The sequence below is a fragment of the Micromys minutus genome (assembly GCF_963924665.1).
Source record: "Micromys minutus genome assembly, chromosome: 19".
Lineage (NCBI taxonomy): Eukaryota > Metazoa > Chordata > Mammalia > Rodentia > Muridae > Micromys > Micromys minutus.
The window spans coordinates 51,468,497-51,489,159 of record NC_137954.1 but is presented as its reverse complement, the minus strand read 5'-3'; the positions used below and the strand labels follow the sequence as shown (position 1 = coordinate 51,489,159).

General features: G+C 45.2%; 1 protein-coding gene across 2 annotated transcripts in view; it reads right to left on the bottom strand.

The window, feature by feature from the left end:
- Positions 1-10,202: 10,202 nt before the first annotated feature.
- Positions 10,203-20,663, bottom strand: part of FER (FER tyrosine kinase) — a 233,664-nt gene continuing 223,203 nt past the window's right edge. For both annotated transcript variants that reach the window (XM_080932834.1, XM_080932835.1), the window contains exons 17-19: positions 16,309-16,463; positions 12,691-12,813; positions 10,203-11,306 (exon numbers count right to left, since the gene is read on the bottom strand). In XM_080932834.1, coding sequence (XP_080788960.1) covers positions 11,164-11,306; positions 12,691-12,813; positions 16,309-16,463 — 421 coding nt within the window. In that variant the 3' untranslated portion in view covers positions 10,203-11,163. The remainder of the gene's footprint in view (positions 11,307-12,690; positions 12,814-16,308; positions 16,464-20,663) is intronic.

Sequence of the window (20,663 nt, the reverse complement as noted above, 5' to 3'; positions counted from 1 at the left end):
ATTTCAGTGATAGATCAGTTAAGCTTTAACAATGTCTAGTCTGTTAACCTTACCACTTAACTACCCAGTGGTGTCACTGCTTGACAAACAGAGACTGTCAAAGACACATTTCTGAATTACCTGAGCTGGGAGAAGGAAAAGGTTTAATGTGGGTAATGAGCAGCTCATTGCCGGGTGTTTCTGTGTCTCATTGCTTCTGAACTGGCCTGTGTGGGGCTGTTCTTCAGCCCTTACAATACTAGGAGGCGATGGAAGTTTTAGCAGGTGAGATCACAGGGAGTGCCTTTGAAGGAGTCTGGGGACCCTGGGTTATCATCTGTTTTGCTGCCATGGGGTGAACAGGCCTCCTCTGCCACACTCTTACAGTGATACACATTGCCAAAACAAGGCCAAAGCATGTAGGTGAAGGGACCATGGTGAAGGCTCTGAATTTGTGATCACAAATAAACCTTTTAAAGTTGCATATCCTGGGTGTCTTGTCACAGTAACAGAAAGCTGACCCAGCAATAAGTGAATGATTAGAACTCACTCTGTAGGGCAATGGTATTTCAGGAAATCCCAAATGACCTCAAGCTCGAGCGACCACAGATTCTGAAAGCTAAAAGAGACCTTTGAGAACAGTGCTGTTAGGAGGCAACAGAAATAGAATACTGTTAACTGAGGTGAAAGCAGTTAGGAGGCCATGCTGAGGCCATATAGGGAGGCAGACAAAAAAATCAACAGACGCTAGAGAGAAGGCTTGTGGATGGCACACAGCCAGGACTATAGAGGGCTCAGAAGCAATAATCACAGCAATTACTCTGATTGAAGGAAGGATTCTGCCCTGATACATGTGATCTTCTCTTCTTTCTGTTCGTCCCAACTCAGCCTTGGGAGGAAGGATCCAGCTTTGTAGAGAGAGCTCATGGGTTCCTGGTCTTATGTAGGATAAGGTGGGTGCTTTGAACTCCTTTCTGATCAGAGCTGAGCCACTTACAGCACTGGTGGAGATTCCCCAGGAGCTTGGCTTCAGGAAGCATGGCTGGTGGAAAAACACCTGCTGAGGTCCACACAGGACAGCATACTGTTTCGGTGATACCTTTAATAGAAACAAGTTCTTACCCCTGCATTTTCTGCAAGCAACATCACAGCAGATGCCTGCAGAAGTCACCTCCAAGGGTGCCACAAGAGTTCCAGGGATTTCCAGGGATGCTGCTCTTTCATTCTGGGGAATAGGATTCAATCAGGGATCCATGTCTCTTGGGTAACTGATGCACCGGTCTTTAGGAAGGAAGAGGGTGATCAGGATTCAATCTGATCAAATGGGTAAGAAGCTAAACTTCCCAGCAGACAGTGGAGAGCGATGGTCAAAAGGCCCTCCCCAGTCCAGTGGTTTGAATGGAAATGCTCCACAGAATCACAGGGAGTGGCACTATTAGGAAGTGTGACTTTGTTGGATGTGTGTCACTACGGTGAGGTCCAGAAGCCTCTGTCACCGAAGACTATGTCACTGTCACTACCTGCTGACCCATATGCTGAACTCTGAGCTACCTCTCCAGCGCCATGTCTGCCTGCCTGCCACCATGCCTCCTGCCATGACTATAATGAGCTGAACCTCTGAAACTGTAAGCAAGCCCCCAAATTGAAAGTTTACCTTTATAAGCGTTGCTGTGGTCATGGTGGAAACCGTAAGATACTGATGTAAAGGCAGCGAGGTCAGAGAGACAGGATGAATCTGTACCTGTCCTAGTGCGAGGAAAGGCATCCGAGAGGAGGAACCTCAACAGAGAAATGCCTCCATGGGATCCGGCTTCAGGCAAACCTGAGGGCAGTTTCCTAATGAAGGGTTGGTGGGGGAGAGGTTAGCTAATTGTGGGCAGTGCTATTCCTGGGGTGCCCCTAGCTTTTATAAGAAAGTAGGCTGAGCAAACTCGGGGGAACAAACCAGTAAGCAGTTCCCCAGCCCTTGTGGCCTCTGCATGCGTTCCTAATTCTGGGTTCCTGCCCTGTCATGGCTTCCTTGAGCCATGAACAGTGATGTGGAAGTGTAAGCCAAATGAATTCTTTCTTTCTGAAGTAGTTTTTGGTCATGGTGTTTCATCATGGTCAATTGTAACCCAGATGAAGATACTTAGGAAGCTCTGAGTGGTCCCAGTAACTCATAGTAGTAGTTGGGGTTGACTATTCAGGATCAGACTTGAAGAGATGCGGCTTCAGACAGAGCAAGTGGTGGACAAAATATGGGATCATTCCAAACCTAGGTAATGGCGCAGTTCCTGGATGGGCATGCAGAAGTCAAGCATCTGGCTTTCAACAGCTTAGCACTGAGCCAGAGCCCAGGATGGGCAGAACTCCTTCACAGCAGTGGGAACAGCTTGTTTCCAATAGCTACTCCAGCCACTTTTCTCCCTCATGTTATATCCAAACCATAATAAAATGAAAAAAAAAAAAAAAAAAAAAAAGACAGTTCCCCTGTCTTAGTTAGGGTTTCCATCGCTGTAAAAAAAAAAAAAAATACACCATCACTACGGCAACATTTATAAAAGGACAGCATTTAATTGGGGCTGGTTCACTGGTTCTGAGGTTGTCCATTATCATCATGGTATGAAGTATGGCAGCTTCCAGACAGGAATAACTCTGAAAGTTCTACATTTTGTTCCAAAGGCAAGCAGAAGACTTTCAAACAGCTAAGAATAAAAATGGCCCCCATAGGCTCATAGGGAATAGTATTTGAAAGGAGGTATGGTCTTGTTGGATCCTACCCCCACAGTGACACACTTCTTCCAGCAAGGCCACCTCTCCTAATAGGACCAAGCATATACAAACCACATTCCACTCACTCCTTGGCTCTCATAAGACTTATTCACACACACGTGAATCTATGGGGTCATTTGTAGCCATAGTATAATCCAAAATATATTCAGTCTACCTTCAAAAGTCACAGGATGTACCTTACCATTCCAAAATGTTATAGTGAGGAAATACTGGACAAAAGCAAGACCAAAAACTAGCTGGGCAAACTGCAAACTCTGTATCTCCATGTCTGATGTCAAAGCACTCTTTAGATCTTCAACTCCTTTTTCATCTTTGTTGACCACAACAAACTTTTCTCCTGGGCTGGTTCTGCTCCCTGTTAGCAGCTTTCCCCCAGCCAGTATCCCACAACTCTGACACCTCTAACATCAAAGAGTATCCAGCTTTACAGCTTCTTGTTTCAATGGTTTTCTGGGTGCTTCCAAAGGCCTTGGGTCACATCTCCAGCTCTGCCCTCTGTTGCCTGCCAGGCTCTGGTTGTTTCTACTCCACTGCTGCTGCTGTTCTTGGTGATCATCCCATGGTACTGGCATCTCCAATTTACTGAATTCTACTTCAACTACGCTTCGCCAATACCTTTCATAGGCTCTCTTCATGGTGCCAAGCCTCAACATCTTTATATGACACCTTCAGACTTGGGACATCAACTGAAACTGCATCTTCATGACCCCTTCATGGCTTCAAAACCAGGACCACCTGGGTGACTCTTACACATTACCAAATCCAGATGCAGCATAAGGTACAACTCTGGCTCTCTGAAACATAGATTCCTTGTGTTCTCAGAAAATACTCCCCAGAAGTGATGCTGGTCTCTTCTTAATCACCACTAATTTTCTTAGCTCCAGCAAACCAGCATCAATTGTCCCAGTAGTCCCTTCTATTCTTGACACTAAAGGTAGAGCCACATGGCCAAAGTTGCCGACTTCTGCTACTTGCAGGAACTGAAATATGGCCCCTTGCTCTGTTACATTATCACCATCTTTCTGTTTTCTAACCCCTCCACTACCCAACTGAAGAGCAGAACACTTACAAAAGTAAGTTCTGTGCCAGGCTGTCCTTGAACTCAGAGATCTGCTTGCCTCTGGAAGACAGTCTTCTTTTGCTTGCTTTTGGAACAAGATGTAGAACCCTCAGCTCTTCCACTACCACGCCTGCCTGGATGCTGCCATGCTTCATGCCATGATGATGATGGACTGAACCTCAGAACTAGTAAGCAAGCTCCAAATAAATGCTGTAGTTTATAAGAGTTGCCTTGGTTATGGTTTCTCTTCACAGAAACCCTAAGACAGAAGTTGATCCCAGAAGTAGGGTATTGCTGTGATAGGCCTGCCCATGCTTTTGTTTGGAAGAATGTGGATTTGGGGACTTTGGATTAAGAAAGCCATGGAATGCTTCATGTGGGATATATAATGGGCCACCCCACTACGAATCTGGAAGACATTGGTGCTGATGATTATCTGAACTATAGGATCCTAGCTCTAGATGTTTCAGAGGAGAATTTTAGTATGTGGACTAGAGGCTGTTTTTGTAGTACTTTGTAGAATGTGGTTGCTTTTGCCCTTGTCTGAAAAGTCTGCCTGAGGCTAAGTATAAACTGAAGTGAATTAGATCAATTGCATTGACAAGGGAAGTGTCAGAAAGGCCAGCACAGACTTTGTGCTCTGGTTTACACACATCAGAAACATTCTGATCAAGCATAGAAAGGAAAAATACAAAATTTCTGGTTTGAGTAATAAAGGGGCACCTGGAAGTGAAATGGAGCTGAGTCCTGTGTTCAAGGAGATGACAGACTAAGACAGTGGTGACCTTGGGGCAAGATCCCAGCTAAGCTTACTGTTTATGCTTTTGCATTTGAACAAGGGAAAGTCATATCTGGGCATTATTATTACCTGGTTATTGTTTTCATTTGAACTTTAAATCTAAAATGAAGTACAATCCAGACATGGATTATGATCCATACATATCTTGGGGCTAGGAGATCTGAGGAGGCAGTTACCATGGAAATCTCACTTCCATTTTCTTCTTTTTTGAGCATATTTGTGTGACAGAGAAGAGACATGTAAACATGACAGAAAGATCAAACAAGACACGGTACAGTTTGCTGTAAATATTTTACATTATTACAAGGACATAATAAAAAGAGGTTCTGCAGACCAATGGATGGTAATTGGTCTCCGGTAGTAGAAGGTTGTCCAAAAATGGCTTTAATTTACAAAACCAATAAAATTGTGCTAAAAAAATGTAAAAGTCAATTTTCAGAACATTATATGTTAGCCAAAATTCAAAGTGTATTTCTTCTGAATGAAAAATATAACAAATAAATAAGTGTTAAATACAGAGCTGAGATACAATCGGCCAAAGCAGACAACTGACCGCTTCATATGTGTAGCGTGTAGCCATCATCCCTCTTCAGGGCTGCTTACAAAGCCGATAAACCACCACGGACCTTGCTTACATGCTTTATACTTGACGTTTCAGAAGCACCCTACCTTCCAGTGTTTCTTTTATCCACTTCACAAATATATTATTTTAAAATAATAACAGCAAAAGAGAAAAGGTGCTTTAATGTGACATTAAAATGGCCATCCATTGGCATCAAAGAAGCTCCTTGAACCAGAGAGGTGCTTGGCTCACAGTGCTAGGTGTTCCTAGCCCACAGGTGGCTGAGAATGGCCCTTCCTCTCACCAGTGAGCTCATCTTCTAATGACAAGCAGAGAAACAACTCAGAAAATCCTATTTCGGAACCAGTTCTCTGTGGGCCTGTGCTAGGGACATGGTGGGCTGACGGCCTGGCCACCAGCTGAGCATTTTGTTTTTGTGTTGTTGGCTTGGACTCCTGAGGAAGTTAGAGTAGTTAGTGGGACTCTGAGAGCTCACTTGTTTTCTTCACCTTTCAGGGATCCTCAAAGTCGGTGTGGCTGTGGCTGCATGGTTGTGCTTTTGAAGAGTTCTATCATTTCGGAGGACTCACCAAAAGCAGAGACAAACAAAGACGCTTACACACAAACTGTGATGCAAAGACTCAGAATGTACTATCATTCATCCGTGGTCCCCAGTTGCTCAGTTATTGATATACTGAAAACCAAAGTAAATATAAAACTTACAGGCATTTAAACAGAGTCTGTAGGTGTTCAACTACAGACACTTATTCAACAGGCAGTCTCGGTGGTTTATGAAGGATGGTAACAGAGCTGTCTCATAAGAACAACGTCCACATGGAGAACTATCACAGGTCAGTCAGGTAACAACAGACACTTTAGTGAAGTGAAATTCCAGAAGTCCCTGGGCCACTTTGGTCATGCATTGGAAGCAAATGAGCCTCTGTTTATGTTTGATTTAATCAGAACATCTTAATTGTTCAGTATAGCTGTTCAGTGTGGATTCGCCGGCCTGCATATTCCCTGTGAGGCAGGGAACCCCCCTTCCCCAAGAAGATACTCTTGTGTTTACAGGCCTGTTATGGCAAAGCAACAAAGTAACAAGAAGCCAAAACCAAGAACATTCCTGGACCCAAGGCAGATCTGAGGGGAACGCTGTGGCAGGTCTGTTACTGAGTCGTGGTACCCCAGTCCTCTGAGGTGCACACCTTGCCTCTTACTGGGTTAACAGATGTTTGGGTACGTAGTTCTGAAATTCAAGAAGAGACTTCAATATTCTTATAAGTTTGCTAGTAAGGAAGCCAAACCTGCATAATTTTGCATTAATAAAGTGAAACTCGGGAACGTTCACAGCCATTTTCCTGCTGCACTGGTGACCCACGCTCAGGTAGGTGGTCACTCAGTTTACCCAGGCTTAGGAGAGGAAATGAGCTGGATTCCCACCCTCTGCAATCTTGCTGAGAACCAGTTGCTGATCCCAAGACAGCAGGGAACAGAAGACCTCGGTCAACTGAAGCCTTTCAAACAACGGCTTAGAGGCTTGAGGTGAGCTGTCTTTGGTGCTGTGAGGTAGCAGCCCCTCCGCAGCCTGAGGCTGGCTCTGTGCTTCATGGGCTTTGGGCTTTCCCCTGGGTCTCACTGGTACTTAGTGCTGTCTTGCTGGGAGCCCTTTGTGGGATACCCACCCCCTCACCCTGCTGCCCAGTGCTCTGCCTCAGAATGCTTCCTAGGCTATTTTTCTTTTTCCCAAACTCTACTAGTGTAAAGTCAAAGACCGTCAGCAGAGTGCTGCTCAGGAAGGTCTCACACTAGGATCCATTTAGTCAAAGGCAGCACAAGATGATGTAAGCATGTTCTCATGTAGGACACGTCAGCCCTGGTCAGGTTCTACTGCATAAGAGTTCTAACGCGATGGGAAACATGGTGGCCTTTACCTAAGTGCCAATAATGAACACAGGATGTAGAGGCTTTGGCTACTCTTTCTAGACTGTGAGCACAAAGGACCACACCTTCACTGGGTGGAAGACAGTGAGGGGACAGTCACCTCGCATGGTGTCAGCCCTGAGTTGAGTGCCAAGTGGCTCCTGCTGCAGGGAGAGGCCCTGGCATTGAGGTGGGCTCTTAGGGACTGATGCTCTTTTCTGGTTTCGCAGATGGGTCTGGCCCCCTGGTGGTTTCCTAGGGGCTCCTAATGACACTGACAGTGTGTCCTTTTGTCCACAAGCTTGGGGAAGCTGGTTCTTTCTTGTTTTGCCTCCCTGCAGGCCACCTGGGAAACTCGCTGACAGACCCACTGTGCCCCAGATCATTAGTCCTGGCCACTGTAATGAGTTATTTCACAGCAGGGTCATTTCTTACCACCTCAGAAATTTGTCAGGTTAGCAGCGTGATTGTATTGCTATTCCTGAATTTCATCTTTGCATTAGTGGAAGGCAGAGGGATGGTTTCTGGGGTGACATTTCTCATACTGACTTTGGGAGATGATATATAGTTGATTAACCATCTGTATTAGAACACGACTTTCAAATGGGCATTTTATGGGAGCTTAAATCTGTCTCAGTAACTCCTAGCAGGGTGATCTTTCTGGCTTTTAAATCAGCATCTTTTCTTATACAGAAATGACATTTTGGGTTCTCACAAAAGTATTCAGACTTGACATGAAACTAATAAGCCCAAAAAATATAAAGTAAAAATCTAATAAAACATTCTAATGGTATAGTAAATCTGTTAATAAGAGGAAATACTTTATTTTCATAGTAAACTCTCATGCTACTTTAGTGATCGATTTTCATATTAAGCCTTTGATTCAATCTACGGAAGATACTGAGGCGTGAGCCGTGTGTCTGCAGCTTTCTCGGCTGCAGTGCTGTCTGTATGAAGGACCTGCTCTCTATGTAGGAAAGCCTGTCTTCCCATGACAGTCACATTTACTGGCAAGAGGCAGGGTGAATGCTAATGGTGTGACAAATAGAGTGTGTGCTAAAAGGAGGAGGGCTCAGGCAGACAGCCCCTTGGGTGTCACTCTGCTTTAAGGACACACGGCACATTAAGATGATGATCAGGCACACGTGTATAGCACGGGAGGGTCACACTGCACAGTGCAGATCTGTCCTGCTCCTTGCCGGAATCCTGGCATGTAGCACGTTCTTGCAACTGAAATGCTTGTTTGACAGTGTCTTAGCACAGTGCTGTGGTGACATCAGAGGAGCTAGCTGATGGAAACTGGTTAACAAAGGAGGGCACTTGGTTGTTTTAGGAGATTAACAGTCTCAGTCACGGGAAATTCTGCTTTCTCTGTGACACACACTGAATGACTCCATGGATAGATTTCTGTGAGAAGGTGGCCAGCTATGAGTTCCTGAACCAACTCTACTGTCCCTGCTAAGTCTAAGAAGGAGATAATGGTCACTGTGGACCTGGTGGCAGGATGGGCTGGTAAAGGCCTGGTAATTCTTTATTGTCATTCTAAAATGGCTTTGAGAAGAAAGCTTAGCTTACAGGCAATCCACATCAAATGTGGCTGACAGAAACATTTTCTGTCTTTGACAAACGATGACCTCCCTTTTCTCAGGAAGGTTTCCTGGTGACTCCAGGCAGACACTGCAGATGGACGTCAGACTGCTCAGGTTTGCCTGCTGACGAGTGCTGTCAAGAGCAGGCCACAGCACTCCTGGATAATCTGTTAGTAAATAAAGACCAAGTGTATCCACGGCAGCGTTGTGGATACCACTGTTTACAATTGTTATTTTTCTAAGTAGAGATGTCATGGTTTTGTGCATTCCTGCAGCCTCTTTCCCCTAAATCAACTTGCAAATCAGAACTGTATTTATATGTGCACTTTTTGGGTATGGATTAGCCTCTAAAGTACATAATTCCAATAATTATCAGTGACAGAAGGGATGAATAAATTATGCTTCAAGCATAACAAAATTAACAGTAAGGAGGTTTTGCATAAGCTTTCCTTAATGCACGTGCCTATGTTAAATTTAATATTCCGTATGACTGACATGAGCCTGAAAGGCTCCCGATTAGTTAATCTTAACTAAACCTCTGCCTGCTCTGGGACAAAGAATAAGATAGAATTTAAATGTTGCAGATGTCATGATGTTTTGAAAAGCCTTTTTAATTTAAGCAGAGCTATGATGTGAATTGCAAATTCTGACAGCCTGGATGAGTGTGCAGAGCATCATCGCCATGCTCTCTGCACACCAGAACGCAGGGATTAGGCTTCACATCTTGTTCACAGAGTCAGGGCCAAGCCAGCCTCCTGCCCTTTGCTGGGTGTGGACTGCTTAGTGAGAGACCGATTTTTCTCTTTTTCATAGACAGAGTGTATTATAGACAGATTCAGTTAGAGCCTTAAAGGGAATGTCTTATCTCCTGAGGGCTGGCAGACGGCTGAAGAGCAGCGCACTTTAACGTGAATGCCTGAGTTTGCACTCGGGTTACCATGGTATGTGCCATCAAAGGGAGCGCTGCTACTTTACAGGGGTGGACCCATGGGAGAGCTGTGCAGAGGAGGAAGCTGGTTTGTGCTGCAGTGTGCTGGTGCAGGCAGGCTTGTGTTGCCTTTACTCTGCATGTATGAGTTGTTAAATGTGTATAGAATTATAAAATTAGCAAGGTTGAAATGATAGATAAGAGTCCTTCTCTTCAGCTGCCCCCTTCAAAGTCTGATTTATGCTCTACACGGCCAGAAGGGAGGAGGCCATCTCTGAGACACTGGTCCTGAGTCAGCGGGGCACAGACCACGGGGAAATTCCCTGGCACAGCTAAGATTCAGCTCAGCCACGCCCTGGTTTTACCTGACATACGTTAGATACACTGGAGACATCTTCAATGGTATGCCAGCATACCTGTGTTATCAGCAAGATTTCCAGGCAGTGGCTTTAGGAGAAAAGAGGAAATGGAGATTTGGGTGTCCCTAGAGATTTTGATTAACACGTCTGGCCCATCTAGTTTTTTCCTAGCAGCCTTGCACTTCAGTAGATATATGTGGATGTGTTTGTAAATGTCAATTGTGGATTCTGAAGACCCAGAAACTGGTATAAGTAAAGGGAATTCCATTCTGGGACTGTCCCCTAGGATGTAGATGCATAATTAGAATCATGCTGTTCTCTCTGTGGACTTCAGTATCTTTTAGAACGTTTCCCTGGGCTCTATGAAGTCCTGAAACCTTTTTTAGACCTTGTTAGGGAACTGAGACCCAGATACAGGGTATTCTGAAGGTGTAAGTCTGGGAGGAAGGCAGGCACACTCTTGCTTTTTCCTCCCTGGTGAGCACTGGCTGTTCTTTTCCCAACCTGTCCTCCTGGTCACACATGCTTCTTGTCATTCCTGTCCTCTGCACTGTCCTGCAGAAGCAGCTGCCTCGGCACCTTGAGCTCTCTGGGAATTTTTTATGCACCATTTTCTGTAGCTGGACCAGGGAAGCAAAAGACAAAATGACGTGGGAGTGTGATGTTCTCACCGGGCTTGTTCTGACAGGAAAGAAGAGAAACCCTAGGAGGTCCAAGTGACTCCCAATATGTGGTTATATTTATAGACACACACTGTCACCTTGGCAGAGGGAAGGCCAGCTGTGGTGGGCACATGCGCTGCTAGCATGAGATCCCGAGGCTGTTTATAGCACCAGCCGAGGAGGGCCTGCGGCAGAAGACAGCAGCCATAGGCCGTGTCTGCAGTAGAAAACGTTGGCGGAACACCAGTGGTCCTCCGTCCTTAGGACAGACCTTTTACCTTTCCCGTTAGGCCTGTGCTTTTCTCTTTACGGTGGTATCAAATGGCAGGGTTGCTGTGGTTAGCTAATATGGCCCTGGGTAGGACTATTTATTTCTTGAATAAGTTTGCCTTTAACATATTTTAAAGTGGAACATACTTAAAAAACCCAGGTAATAAAAAACAACCTTCAAAGATGGTTGCAGTAAGGTGGTATAAAGTCAGGGTGACTGAGGACAGAGTCCTACAGGTGGATTCTAGCCCTGGCTGGCACTATGTGATTTTCTTCTTGATGGCAGTGAGCTCTTTGTGAAGGTCGTTGAACTTAGGACGGTTTTCAGGCTTGTAATCCCAACACTTCATCATGATTGCAAAAATTTCCTCTGGACAGTTCTGTGGGGCTGACATCCGGTATCCTGAAGATTCAAGAGAAGAGTTGAGAGCTCAGAAAGGAGGTGGGTAAGATCTAGATGCAGTAAGTGGGATAGAAAGCAAAGACCCCTGTCATTGTCACAAATAGCCTCCTGAGCACTCGCACACGCAGAACACACAATTACAGAGTCACATATTTGTCAGCAAGTCTGAACTGTGCTCTAGTATCCAAGTCTGAACTGTGCTCTAGCATCCAAGTCTGAACTGTGCTCTAGCATCCAAGTCTGAACTGTGCTCTAGTATCCAAGTCTGAACTGTGCTCTAGCATCCAAGTCTGAACTGTGCTCTAGCATATCCAAGTCTGAACTGTGCTCTAGTATCCAAGTCTGAACTGTGCTCTAGTATCCAAGTCTGAACTGTGCTCTAGTATCCAAGTCTGAACTGTGCTCTAGTATCCAAGTCTGAACTGTGCTCTAGCATCCAAGTCTGAACTGTGCTCTAGCGTCCAAGTCTGAACTGTGCTCTAGTATCCAAGTCTGAACTGTGCTCTAGCATCCAAGTCTGAACTGTGCTCTAGCATATCCAAGTCTGAACTGTGCTCTAGTATCCAAGTCTGAACTGTGCTCTAGTATCCAAGTCTGAACTGTGCTCTAGCATCCAAGTCTGAACTGTGCTCTAGCGTATCCAAACACCTGTTTTAGTGGTTCTAAGAAGTAGCTTCCGGAATGATCAGACAGAGCAGATGTGGATGAGGTTTATACACACATTCAGCAGTGAGCACAGAGAACAGGCTGCTGTCTAGCAGTGTTGGGGGCTTGTGCTAGGTGTGTGTCCAAGGAAGGAAAGCAGGCAGGCTGGCTACAGAGGCAGTCCTCTGAACAACATTCCTCTTCTTGGAAGCTGTGCCCCACATAAGCATGTGTGGGGCGCTACTGCCATCTAGTTACCCCTTCTCTACCTGGAATACCCTGATGTTTCTTCATACTTCAGCTTCTCAGAATTCCTTCTGGAAACTAGGTGATTAGGGATTTACCTGGTGCAGAGCATAACCGCTCTCTGCAATGGTCTACCTTCTTTCACCTCAGTGGGACAGATAAGGAACTCTCTCTCTCTGTGCCGAGAGCCCAGCAGATGCAGCAGACCTTTACTTACTGTGATACAGCAGGTCTGTGCACAGCTCACACAAAAACTGTGCAGTTAAGTCAGACACAGAGCCCCGAATGCTTTAAATAAGTTCAGGATTGTGCTGCCACGTTCACAGCTATGCTTAGCTGCATGCTACCTATGGGCCACAGGCCAGACAGGCTTGTGAACGTTGCGTCTGCTCTGTAGGAGCCAGGGCATCCCAGCACGCCGCAGACCTCTCTGTCTTTCCTCTGTACTGTGTCGTGGGCAGCACGGACACGGACCACGGAGGCCTTGGCTCACCTCTCTCCACTTGCTCTCGGGCTTGCTGGTTGGTCATCCCAGGGTAAGGACAGACTCCTAGGCTGAAGGTCTCCCAGAGGAGGACGCCAAAGCTCCACACATCACTTTCGGAACTGTATCTCCCTGAAAAGGAGAAAATAACCATAACCAGGTGAGTGAATGGGATGAGAAGCGACTGGCTCTGGCTTTGAGTGTCAGCCTCCCAACAGCACAGCCAGGCTTCCAGAGGAGGCCACACAATATCCTCGCCTCGGGACTTGTGGATTCCAGGCCTAGTAATGTTCACAATTAAATGGAGTCTCTGGGAAGTTAGCTCAACTAAATGAGCTACAAATAGTTCTCCCTTCTCTAGGAACAAGAACTCTGCTCACATTCCCTGTAATATGTGAATGAGGTGTGTGTGTGTGTGTGTGTGTGTGTGTGTGTGTGTGTGTTTGCACACTTCAGTACCTAGGAGAGTAAATGAGTCAGATTTCTACAGTCTAGTCTTCTGCCCCCCATCATTTTCTTTCCAGTAAAATTTCGAACAAATTTAAAGCATTAAGGAAAGTTTCTTAACTTCACTTCTTTTACTCATCACTGTTTACAGATATTCTTACATGCTTAAAGGTCTCATTTTCTCCACTGATAGTTCCCTTTGCAGAAAATCCTTTTCTCCATGTGGTTTGAATAGACTGGAAATTAACATAGCTGCTGATAGAAACAACTTCTTCAAATCACACGGTGTCTCGTTTTGTCAAAATATATCCGTGCACCTGCTCTACTGAGCAGTATGAGCCAACTCTCAGGAATTTTCTTCTGGTCGCCTCCAGCAGAAGCACAGAGACAAGATCCTGCCTAGAAAGAAGCCTTCTGGAGGTGGAGATAAAGCCAGGGAGCAGCAGCCCTCCCAGACCCCCACACCTGTGTCACATACTGTCACAACTAAAGTAATGCTGACAGCCTTTTCTCACAGCCTAGGCTGGCCTTCAGTTCCAGGTCCTCCAACTGCTGTCTCTCCAGTGCTGCGTTATAGGCGGATGTCACCACACACAGCTTGAAGGCCTGAACCACAGCATTTTCTATCCACCTGCTATATATCTGGGTTTATAAATGCCAGTCCTAGAAAGCTGTCTTGTTCCTCTAAAACAGAACGGCCTTCGGGAAGAGAGGAAAATGGCCGGCGTCTGCCTGTGGTCGGCTGCCGTTGTTGGCTGCAGCTGGGGGATCAGGTTCCAGCTTAGCTGTGCGGTAATTATGGACATTTCCAGTGCTGCTGGCTAGGAAAACTACCTTTCTTCTCTACACACCAAGTCTTTTCGGAAACCCATTAGGTTTCAGAGGTTTAGGCTAACCTGTAGAGAATTTAAGCTACGTAAACTTACATCTTGTCCTGTAGAGATCAAGAAAGGCACCTCGTAAACAGATCCCACTTGGGCTGCACCACCTGCCTGAACTCTGAACGTGGCTAATGTGGACACTGAAGAGTAAGCCGGGGGCACCGGGGGCACTGTGCTGCTCCTTCAATTGTCTGAGAGAAGGCTAAGGTGGCGTAAGCATGGAGGAGAGCCGGCGGGGAGCCAACAACATGGAGCAGAAAATCCTGAGCCTCTCACCATTCAACTGAGGGGCTTCTGCCTCCTTATGCTCCACTAGGATTTCCAAACAAGCAGGTGGCCATTGGTTGACGAGTTAAATAACATTTGAGATTATAATCGCATCATTTCTTCTTTTTACTCCACCCAAACCTTCACATATTCCCCTCCCGACTCTCCTTCGAATCTATGGCTTCGTTTGTCACCAAATGTCATTGCATGTATGTATGTATTTCTAAATGTAACCTGTCCAGTCCATATGATGTTACTTGTATGCATGTTTTCGGGGGTGACCACTGGTGTGCTTTTCTCCAGAAGGCCAGGAAGCCTGCTGGAGGAGGCAGGCCACAGGGGGCAGGTGTGGCTGCTGTGTGCTCCAGCTCTACTTCCTGTTTGTTCTGTCTCCTGCGGCCACGTCTTCCCTGCCAGGACACACGATGTCCCTCTGAGTGTGACACAGCTTGCTGTGTCAGGGTATCTTACAGAGCAGGGAGACTGTAACTAAGATTCATAGCCACCCTCCATGGCCAGGGTGTGAACACAGGGGTAATGTCTGCCTGGAGAGGGGATTAGGTGGCTAAAGATGGGGGGGTTGATATTACCCAACTGTTTAGAAATGTTTTAAGTAACACAACACAACACAACTTAATCCAACAGACCTAAGCCAAAGCCTCTAGAAGATGGATCCTTGGACAAAGGACTGTTTTTACCCCCCTAGCCTTTTAATGGGAGCAGCCTGAGGCGGGCTTGAAGGATCAGTGGGGAAGAAAGGGATCTGAAGTAAGTAAAAACCTAAGGTACAAGAAACAAGGACTTCCATGAGGCAACTGCTATTCCAACCCTGTTTAAAACAACACAAACAACTGCAGGACTTGGAAGCCAGTCTTCAGCAATAAACTCTCTGAGACCTCATATGGCTCACCGTCAGGCTGTGTCTTTCTCAGGCATTTCCTCTTAGACTGGACACTATTAAACTAGGCTGCCACCCATGTCTACAGTCTCTTTCTCCTCATCACTTGAATTCTTCTGCATCTTACAAAATCTCCATCAAAGGCAGCTAGAACAATGTCCCTAAGTGTCAACCAAAGAGCTTCCTACTTGTCCTTTTTACATCTGTCTGAAGTTAGTCCCTACATTAGTAAATATAGGCTGGTGTAAAGCAGTGTGACCAGCCATACCTCTCAAATCATGAAGGAAACCCAGTCCCAAACGGTTTTACAATCATTTAGTATCTACAGAAAACATCTGTGCAGATGCCTGTTTTAGACTTACCTTCCATCCAGTGATTGCTTCCTTTACTAACATGGCCCATAAGGAGTGGCACCCACTTCAAGAATCCTGTGGAAGTGATTGGCATTCTGCTGGACGCTAGGTTGGTTACAATCACTAGAAAGCTCTCGAAAGCCCCTCTTGCTGGCAGGAGGCATCTGGCTCAGCCTCAACAAGCCAATTACACTCAGATCTTAACTTAGAGAAAAGTTTGGTGGCTTCACAGGAAGTTAAACTAGTTTATACTCGAATGATGGGTTATTGGGTGCAGAAAACACTCACAGCTAAGAACTGTAGTAACGTGTTAACTTCTGAGTTTCTTACAATAGAGATATTTTTAAAAGTTTCAGTGGAAAAAGACATTCCCACTTTTATAAAAAGCAATACCCACCTCTCTTTTTGCTCAAGATTTATGCGAGTCCCAGGGACAGAGGTAGAGCCCAGGACCCTGCAGAGTGAAGACTGGAGACTTGACTGGCAGTATCTAACCTTAGATGAGGTTACTGCACCAGTTACAAGGTTCAAACTAACGGATGACGGACAGCGGCGCAGGCAATCACATTCCGCACAGTAGGAAGCTCAGACCGCGTCGTGTCCACCTTCTATTTTAGCCTAGCAGACTCGCACATAACACCACTTCTGTCTGTGTCCAAGAGCAAGGTAAGAATATTTACACTCATTCTGTGTTGCTCTTTGAATAGTTCGAGCCTGGGTGCTGCCTTACCCAACCACACCTGTGAGTACTATCAAAAGGAACCCCAGAGTCTCTTCATACCGTAATTAAGAGCTTCCGGAGCTGTCCATTTAATGGGAATCTGCTTTAAGCCAGAAGATGAATACACTCCACCGTCTTCTTGCCGAGACATTCCAAAGTCACTGATTTTCAAAGTGTTATTCTCACCTACTAGGCAGTTCCGTGCAGCCAGGTCCCTAGGTTGTAAGACGCAGAAAACACCCATTAAAACATGCTGAAAGCGACACCCGTGGTATATGTATAATGAGGTTAAGAATGCTTATGATTTACCACAGGTAAAAATCACCCAGGAGAACATCTGCATGTGGAGCAGGCCACACACCAGCTTTCTGGGCACCAGATTTCCATTTAAATAGAAAAACTAAGATTCTCTGTCTCAGAGGAGAGGCTAAGAGCGTCTCTCTGTTTACCCTGGGGCAGCACAGCCTGAGAGCTGCTGGGGTAAAGGACTGTCACCTAATGTGCACAAAGTGACCAGTCAGAGCTGCTGCTGAGTGCCTGCAGTGTGGTCAGTATGACTGAGGAACGGAATTTTCATTCTGTATACTTTCAGTTTATTATACGCACGTAGAAGCATGCGGCTACAGTGAGCCTCCCTAAGAAAGGGAAAAGCTGGGGTGGCGAGCATGTGTGCGGGTAAAATTCTACATGGTAACATGGCTCTCCATTCCTCACCATTGTACCCTACTCACTGCAGGCTGTGCAACAGAATGAAGTCCCTTTCGTCTGGTTGGTGAGGAGACGCTTGTGTAAAGAGACTCACAGGAGTCAGGCAGACAAGCTTGTAGGAAGGCCTCTCTGACAAGTGTACTCACTCAAAGACACAGGGAAGGGCCTGTGTTAGAGACAGTTTCCCCCTAACATGCCTTTCTTCCATGTTAGGAAGAATTTAGCTGAATGTTTGGCCACATGGTTTAAAACATGAAGCTTCCCAGTGTCCTCTGCAGTTAGGTACATCTGTGCTGGGCAGAGAAATGACAGCTTAACTGTACAGTGTCTGAGCAACTGCACCTCCTCTCCCTTCTGTGGGCCTGAATACGGCCATGATAAACAGGAACGTGTGAGCAGAGGCACCACAATAACTGTTAGAACAGCAAGAAACAAGGAGCCAGACAGGTCCCATCACTGGATTTGCTTTATGAGAAGCCTTATGCTATTGACGTGGTTTTCATTTAACTCATGTGTGTGTTCTTATAACAACAAGCAGTCGACACACTGGTAAGCTTGGATTTGGATGCCTTGAGTGACAGAGGAGAGAGCTAAGAAAGGCTGCTTACAGGAGTGCCTGTGCAGGCCGGGGTATGATGGGAGAAAGGCTAAGGCAGGAGGGCAATGTGACATTCACAGACGTGAAGCTCTTGCAAACCATGTGAATCCTGTCCAGACAAGTCTGTGGCACATGGTAGGTGCTCAAGAAACACATCATGAGTTGATAATATCTTATATAAGTGTTGCAGGCTGAAGACATCCACTCTGGTTTTTCATTTTCCGTTATTTTCTCCTGAGTAGATGGAGTAAGTGGGGGGTCTCTACCTATCTTTTTAACACATACAAGAATTAATTTTGGGAAGTCTTGAACATATTTAAAGTTGCTTTGTGAACAGAGGTCTCCCTGGGCCCTGGCTGGCTTGTCCCAGCATCCCGAGGGCTGTGGGTCCAGGCATGTGCTATCATGCCAAGTACGTCTTACACGAACATCTCACGGCTGACGCTGTTTCCTAGCGGGATCAATGTGCCTTGCAATCACTGAACAATTACAACCAGAGAAATAGTATTTGCCCTTTGTAGTAGTGAGCTTGGCTGGCAGCCCTACATAAAGCAACTCGAAGCACTTCGCTGACTTGCTGGGACTGGTTCTATTCATTGGCTCAAGTCTCACAACGGAGAACCTCGAAGGAAGCCCAAGTTAAAAACTGAATCTGCCCCACTGCCCAGCTTTTACATGTGGCAGGTCACCATACACTTCCACTGGGGGAGTCTCCTGCCAAAGGAAGTGACAGGGAAGGGCTGGCCTGCCACGATTCCTTCATCTGTAGGAAGCTGCTAGCTATGTCCTCTTGGGAACTTTACCCATGGTAGAGTTGGCTATAACACATCCCATTTTTGCTACCTAGTGGTGCAGCCTTGGCATACTATACTATGTTTTATTTATCTGACAAACATGACTTGGCAGGATGAGGAGGGGTAACGTTTATAAAGTAGCAGCATATAAGAAATACAACATCAACTCTTTCAGTAAGCTACTGTTCTTTTTTCCTTCTTGTTTATAGGTCAGTTATATTACTGTTGAAACTACTACTATCACAAGAGGCCCTGGCACAACACATGTAAATTATTTTCCAAAACAAGTCAATGTGAGAATACGTCAGGCAGTACCCGGAAGCATGCTTGTAGAGATAATCAATGGTGTTTACACACTTCCACGGGCTTTGACATTTTCCTGGATTACTTGCATGGAAAGGCAAAATTTCTTAGTAAAAATATAGAAATACAACTTGAACATACAATGTCTGAAAAAGATAAAACAAACACTTGACAGGTACATAGTGGACTTTGTCCCAACGTCCAACACACTCAAAGAAAAAACAGAGCAGTCAGACCAAAGAGCACAGAGCAAACAGAGAAATGTGAACAGGGTTTCAGGGACTTCCAAAATAACAATCAAAACATCAAAGTAGTGATGGGAATCACAACGTATTATCCACAAACAGATACACACAACGGAGCAGAGGTTTTGAGGAAGTTTATGTACACAGTCACCAATGTCTGTGATGTCCTATAAGATGAAACCCATACCCGGCACCCACATAATCAGGCCAAGAACCTGGGGCTGGAGAGGGCAAAGAGGAGCCCAGCCCCAGTCACTCATCACTGTGTCGGTCCTCAGAATATCTTCTAGTACATGGCAATCCACAGGCCCTCACCTGCCCGAGTGAAGAGAAAACCAGATTGTGGAATGCTCAATCCTAAAACGGATATTTCTATTACACTCCTATAGTAGAAAATTATTTAAATCCTGGCCTGGGATTTCTAATCTGCCTTTAGTTACTGAGTTCCTGGATAACACACACACACACACACACACACACACACACACACACACAGCCTTTCTATTTTTAATATGGCTTAGGCAGCACATTTGCCCACGCTCCAAGCTGTCAGAACTTACTTTCCTACTGGTAACCCCGAGTAATTACTATTTTCTCTGTTAACATCTTGGCTGCTCTTAACTCTAATCGAAAGCCCTCAGGGACACACTTTTTAAGGCTCAGCTGTCCCATGGTGGCTCTCTTTTCTTGCACTTTCTTCCCCATTCCTTGTTCTCCTCTTTCCAGGCCCACAAAACCTAAACCCCACCTATGTCTCTGCTGCCTAGCTATTGGCTGTTGGCATCTTTATTTGCCAATCACAATTTATGTGCCAACTCTCTTGTCTCTGGGGCAACTAGTCATGGGGGGAGGGGAAATTAGCATTAGGTCAACCCACCACATTTGCCCCTTTTTTGTCCAATTAAAAAGGCTCTTTTCTCTCAAACATAAACTGAACACGATTATAACAATTATGCAAATTATAAGGTATGATATAAACTTAGAATGTCCAGTTCAAGATAAAGTATTTTATCATCTGTCCTAACTTAATGAGTTTACAATTCTATACTTCAATTATGTTTGGTTTTTACTTGTATTATCATCTGAAAACCATCTAGAACATCTTCAGTGCTAAACAACTTAAGTTTAATTGTAAGACTATAACTAGTCTTCAACCCCACCAGAGATTTAAGAAGAAATATATATTTGAGTATGCAGGGAAGTGGCTTCCTAAATTTAAACAACTGACTGCCTAGACAGTCCCCAATATTCCTTATAATGTTGGAATATCTATCTTCAGCCTTCTGGTCCAGACTATCGGACAGACCTTAAGTGAAGCAGGAATTGTGAAGGACTAGCTTACCCTGTCTTGCCAGAGCTTAGTAGTCAACTATCCTGTGCCTGTTTGACTTTTTTGGACCGCATTCTATCTGCAGATGAAATTAGGGCATTACCCAGTGGCTGGCTTGCCACAGTTGAAGCAACTCCACATGGAGGTATTGATGCTCATCTCCTTTGAAGTAGAACAGGGGTACTGTCAGGATCAAATCTGTCTCGCAATCAAAAGATCCTTCAATAACAAAATGATTTTAAATGCCATATCCTGTAGATCTCTGATGCCTCTGAAGACCATCTATCTATATATAACATAGCCAAATTGTTAAATATTGATTATTTTAGCTACTTATTATTTGAATAACCTTGAAAATATTTTCATTGTAATTAACTAAATTAGATTCTAATATTAACATGAGTTTGACTATTAACTTCCATTGCTTAGTTATTATA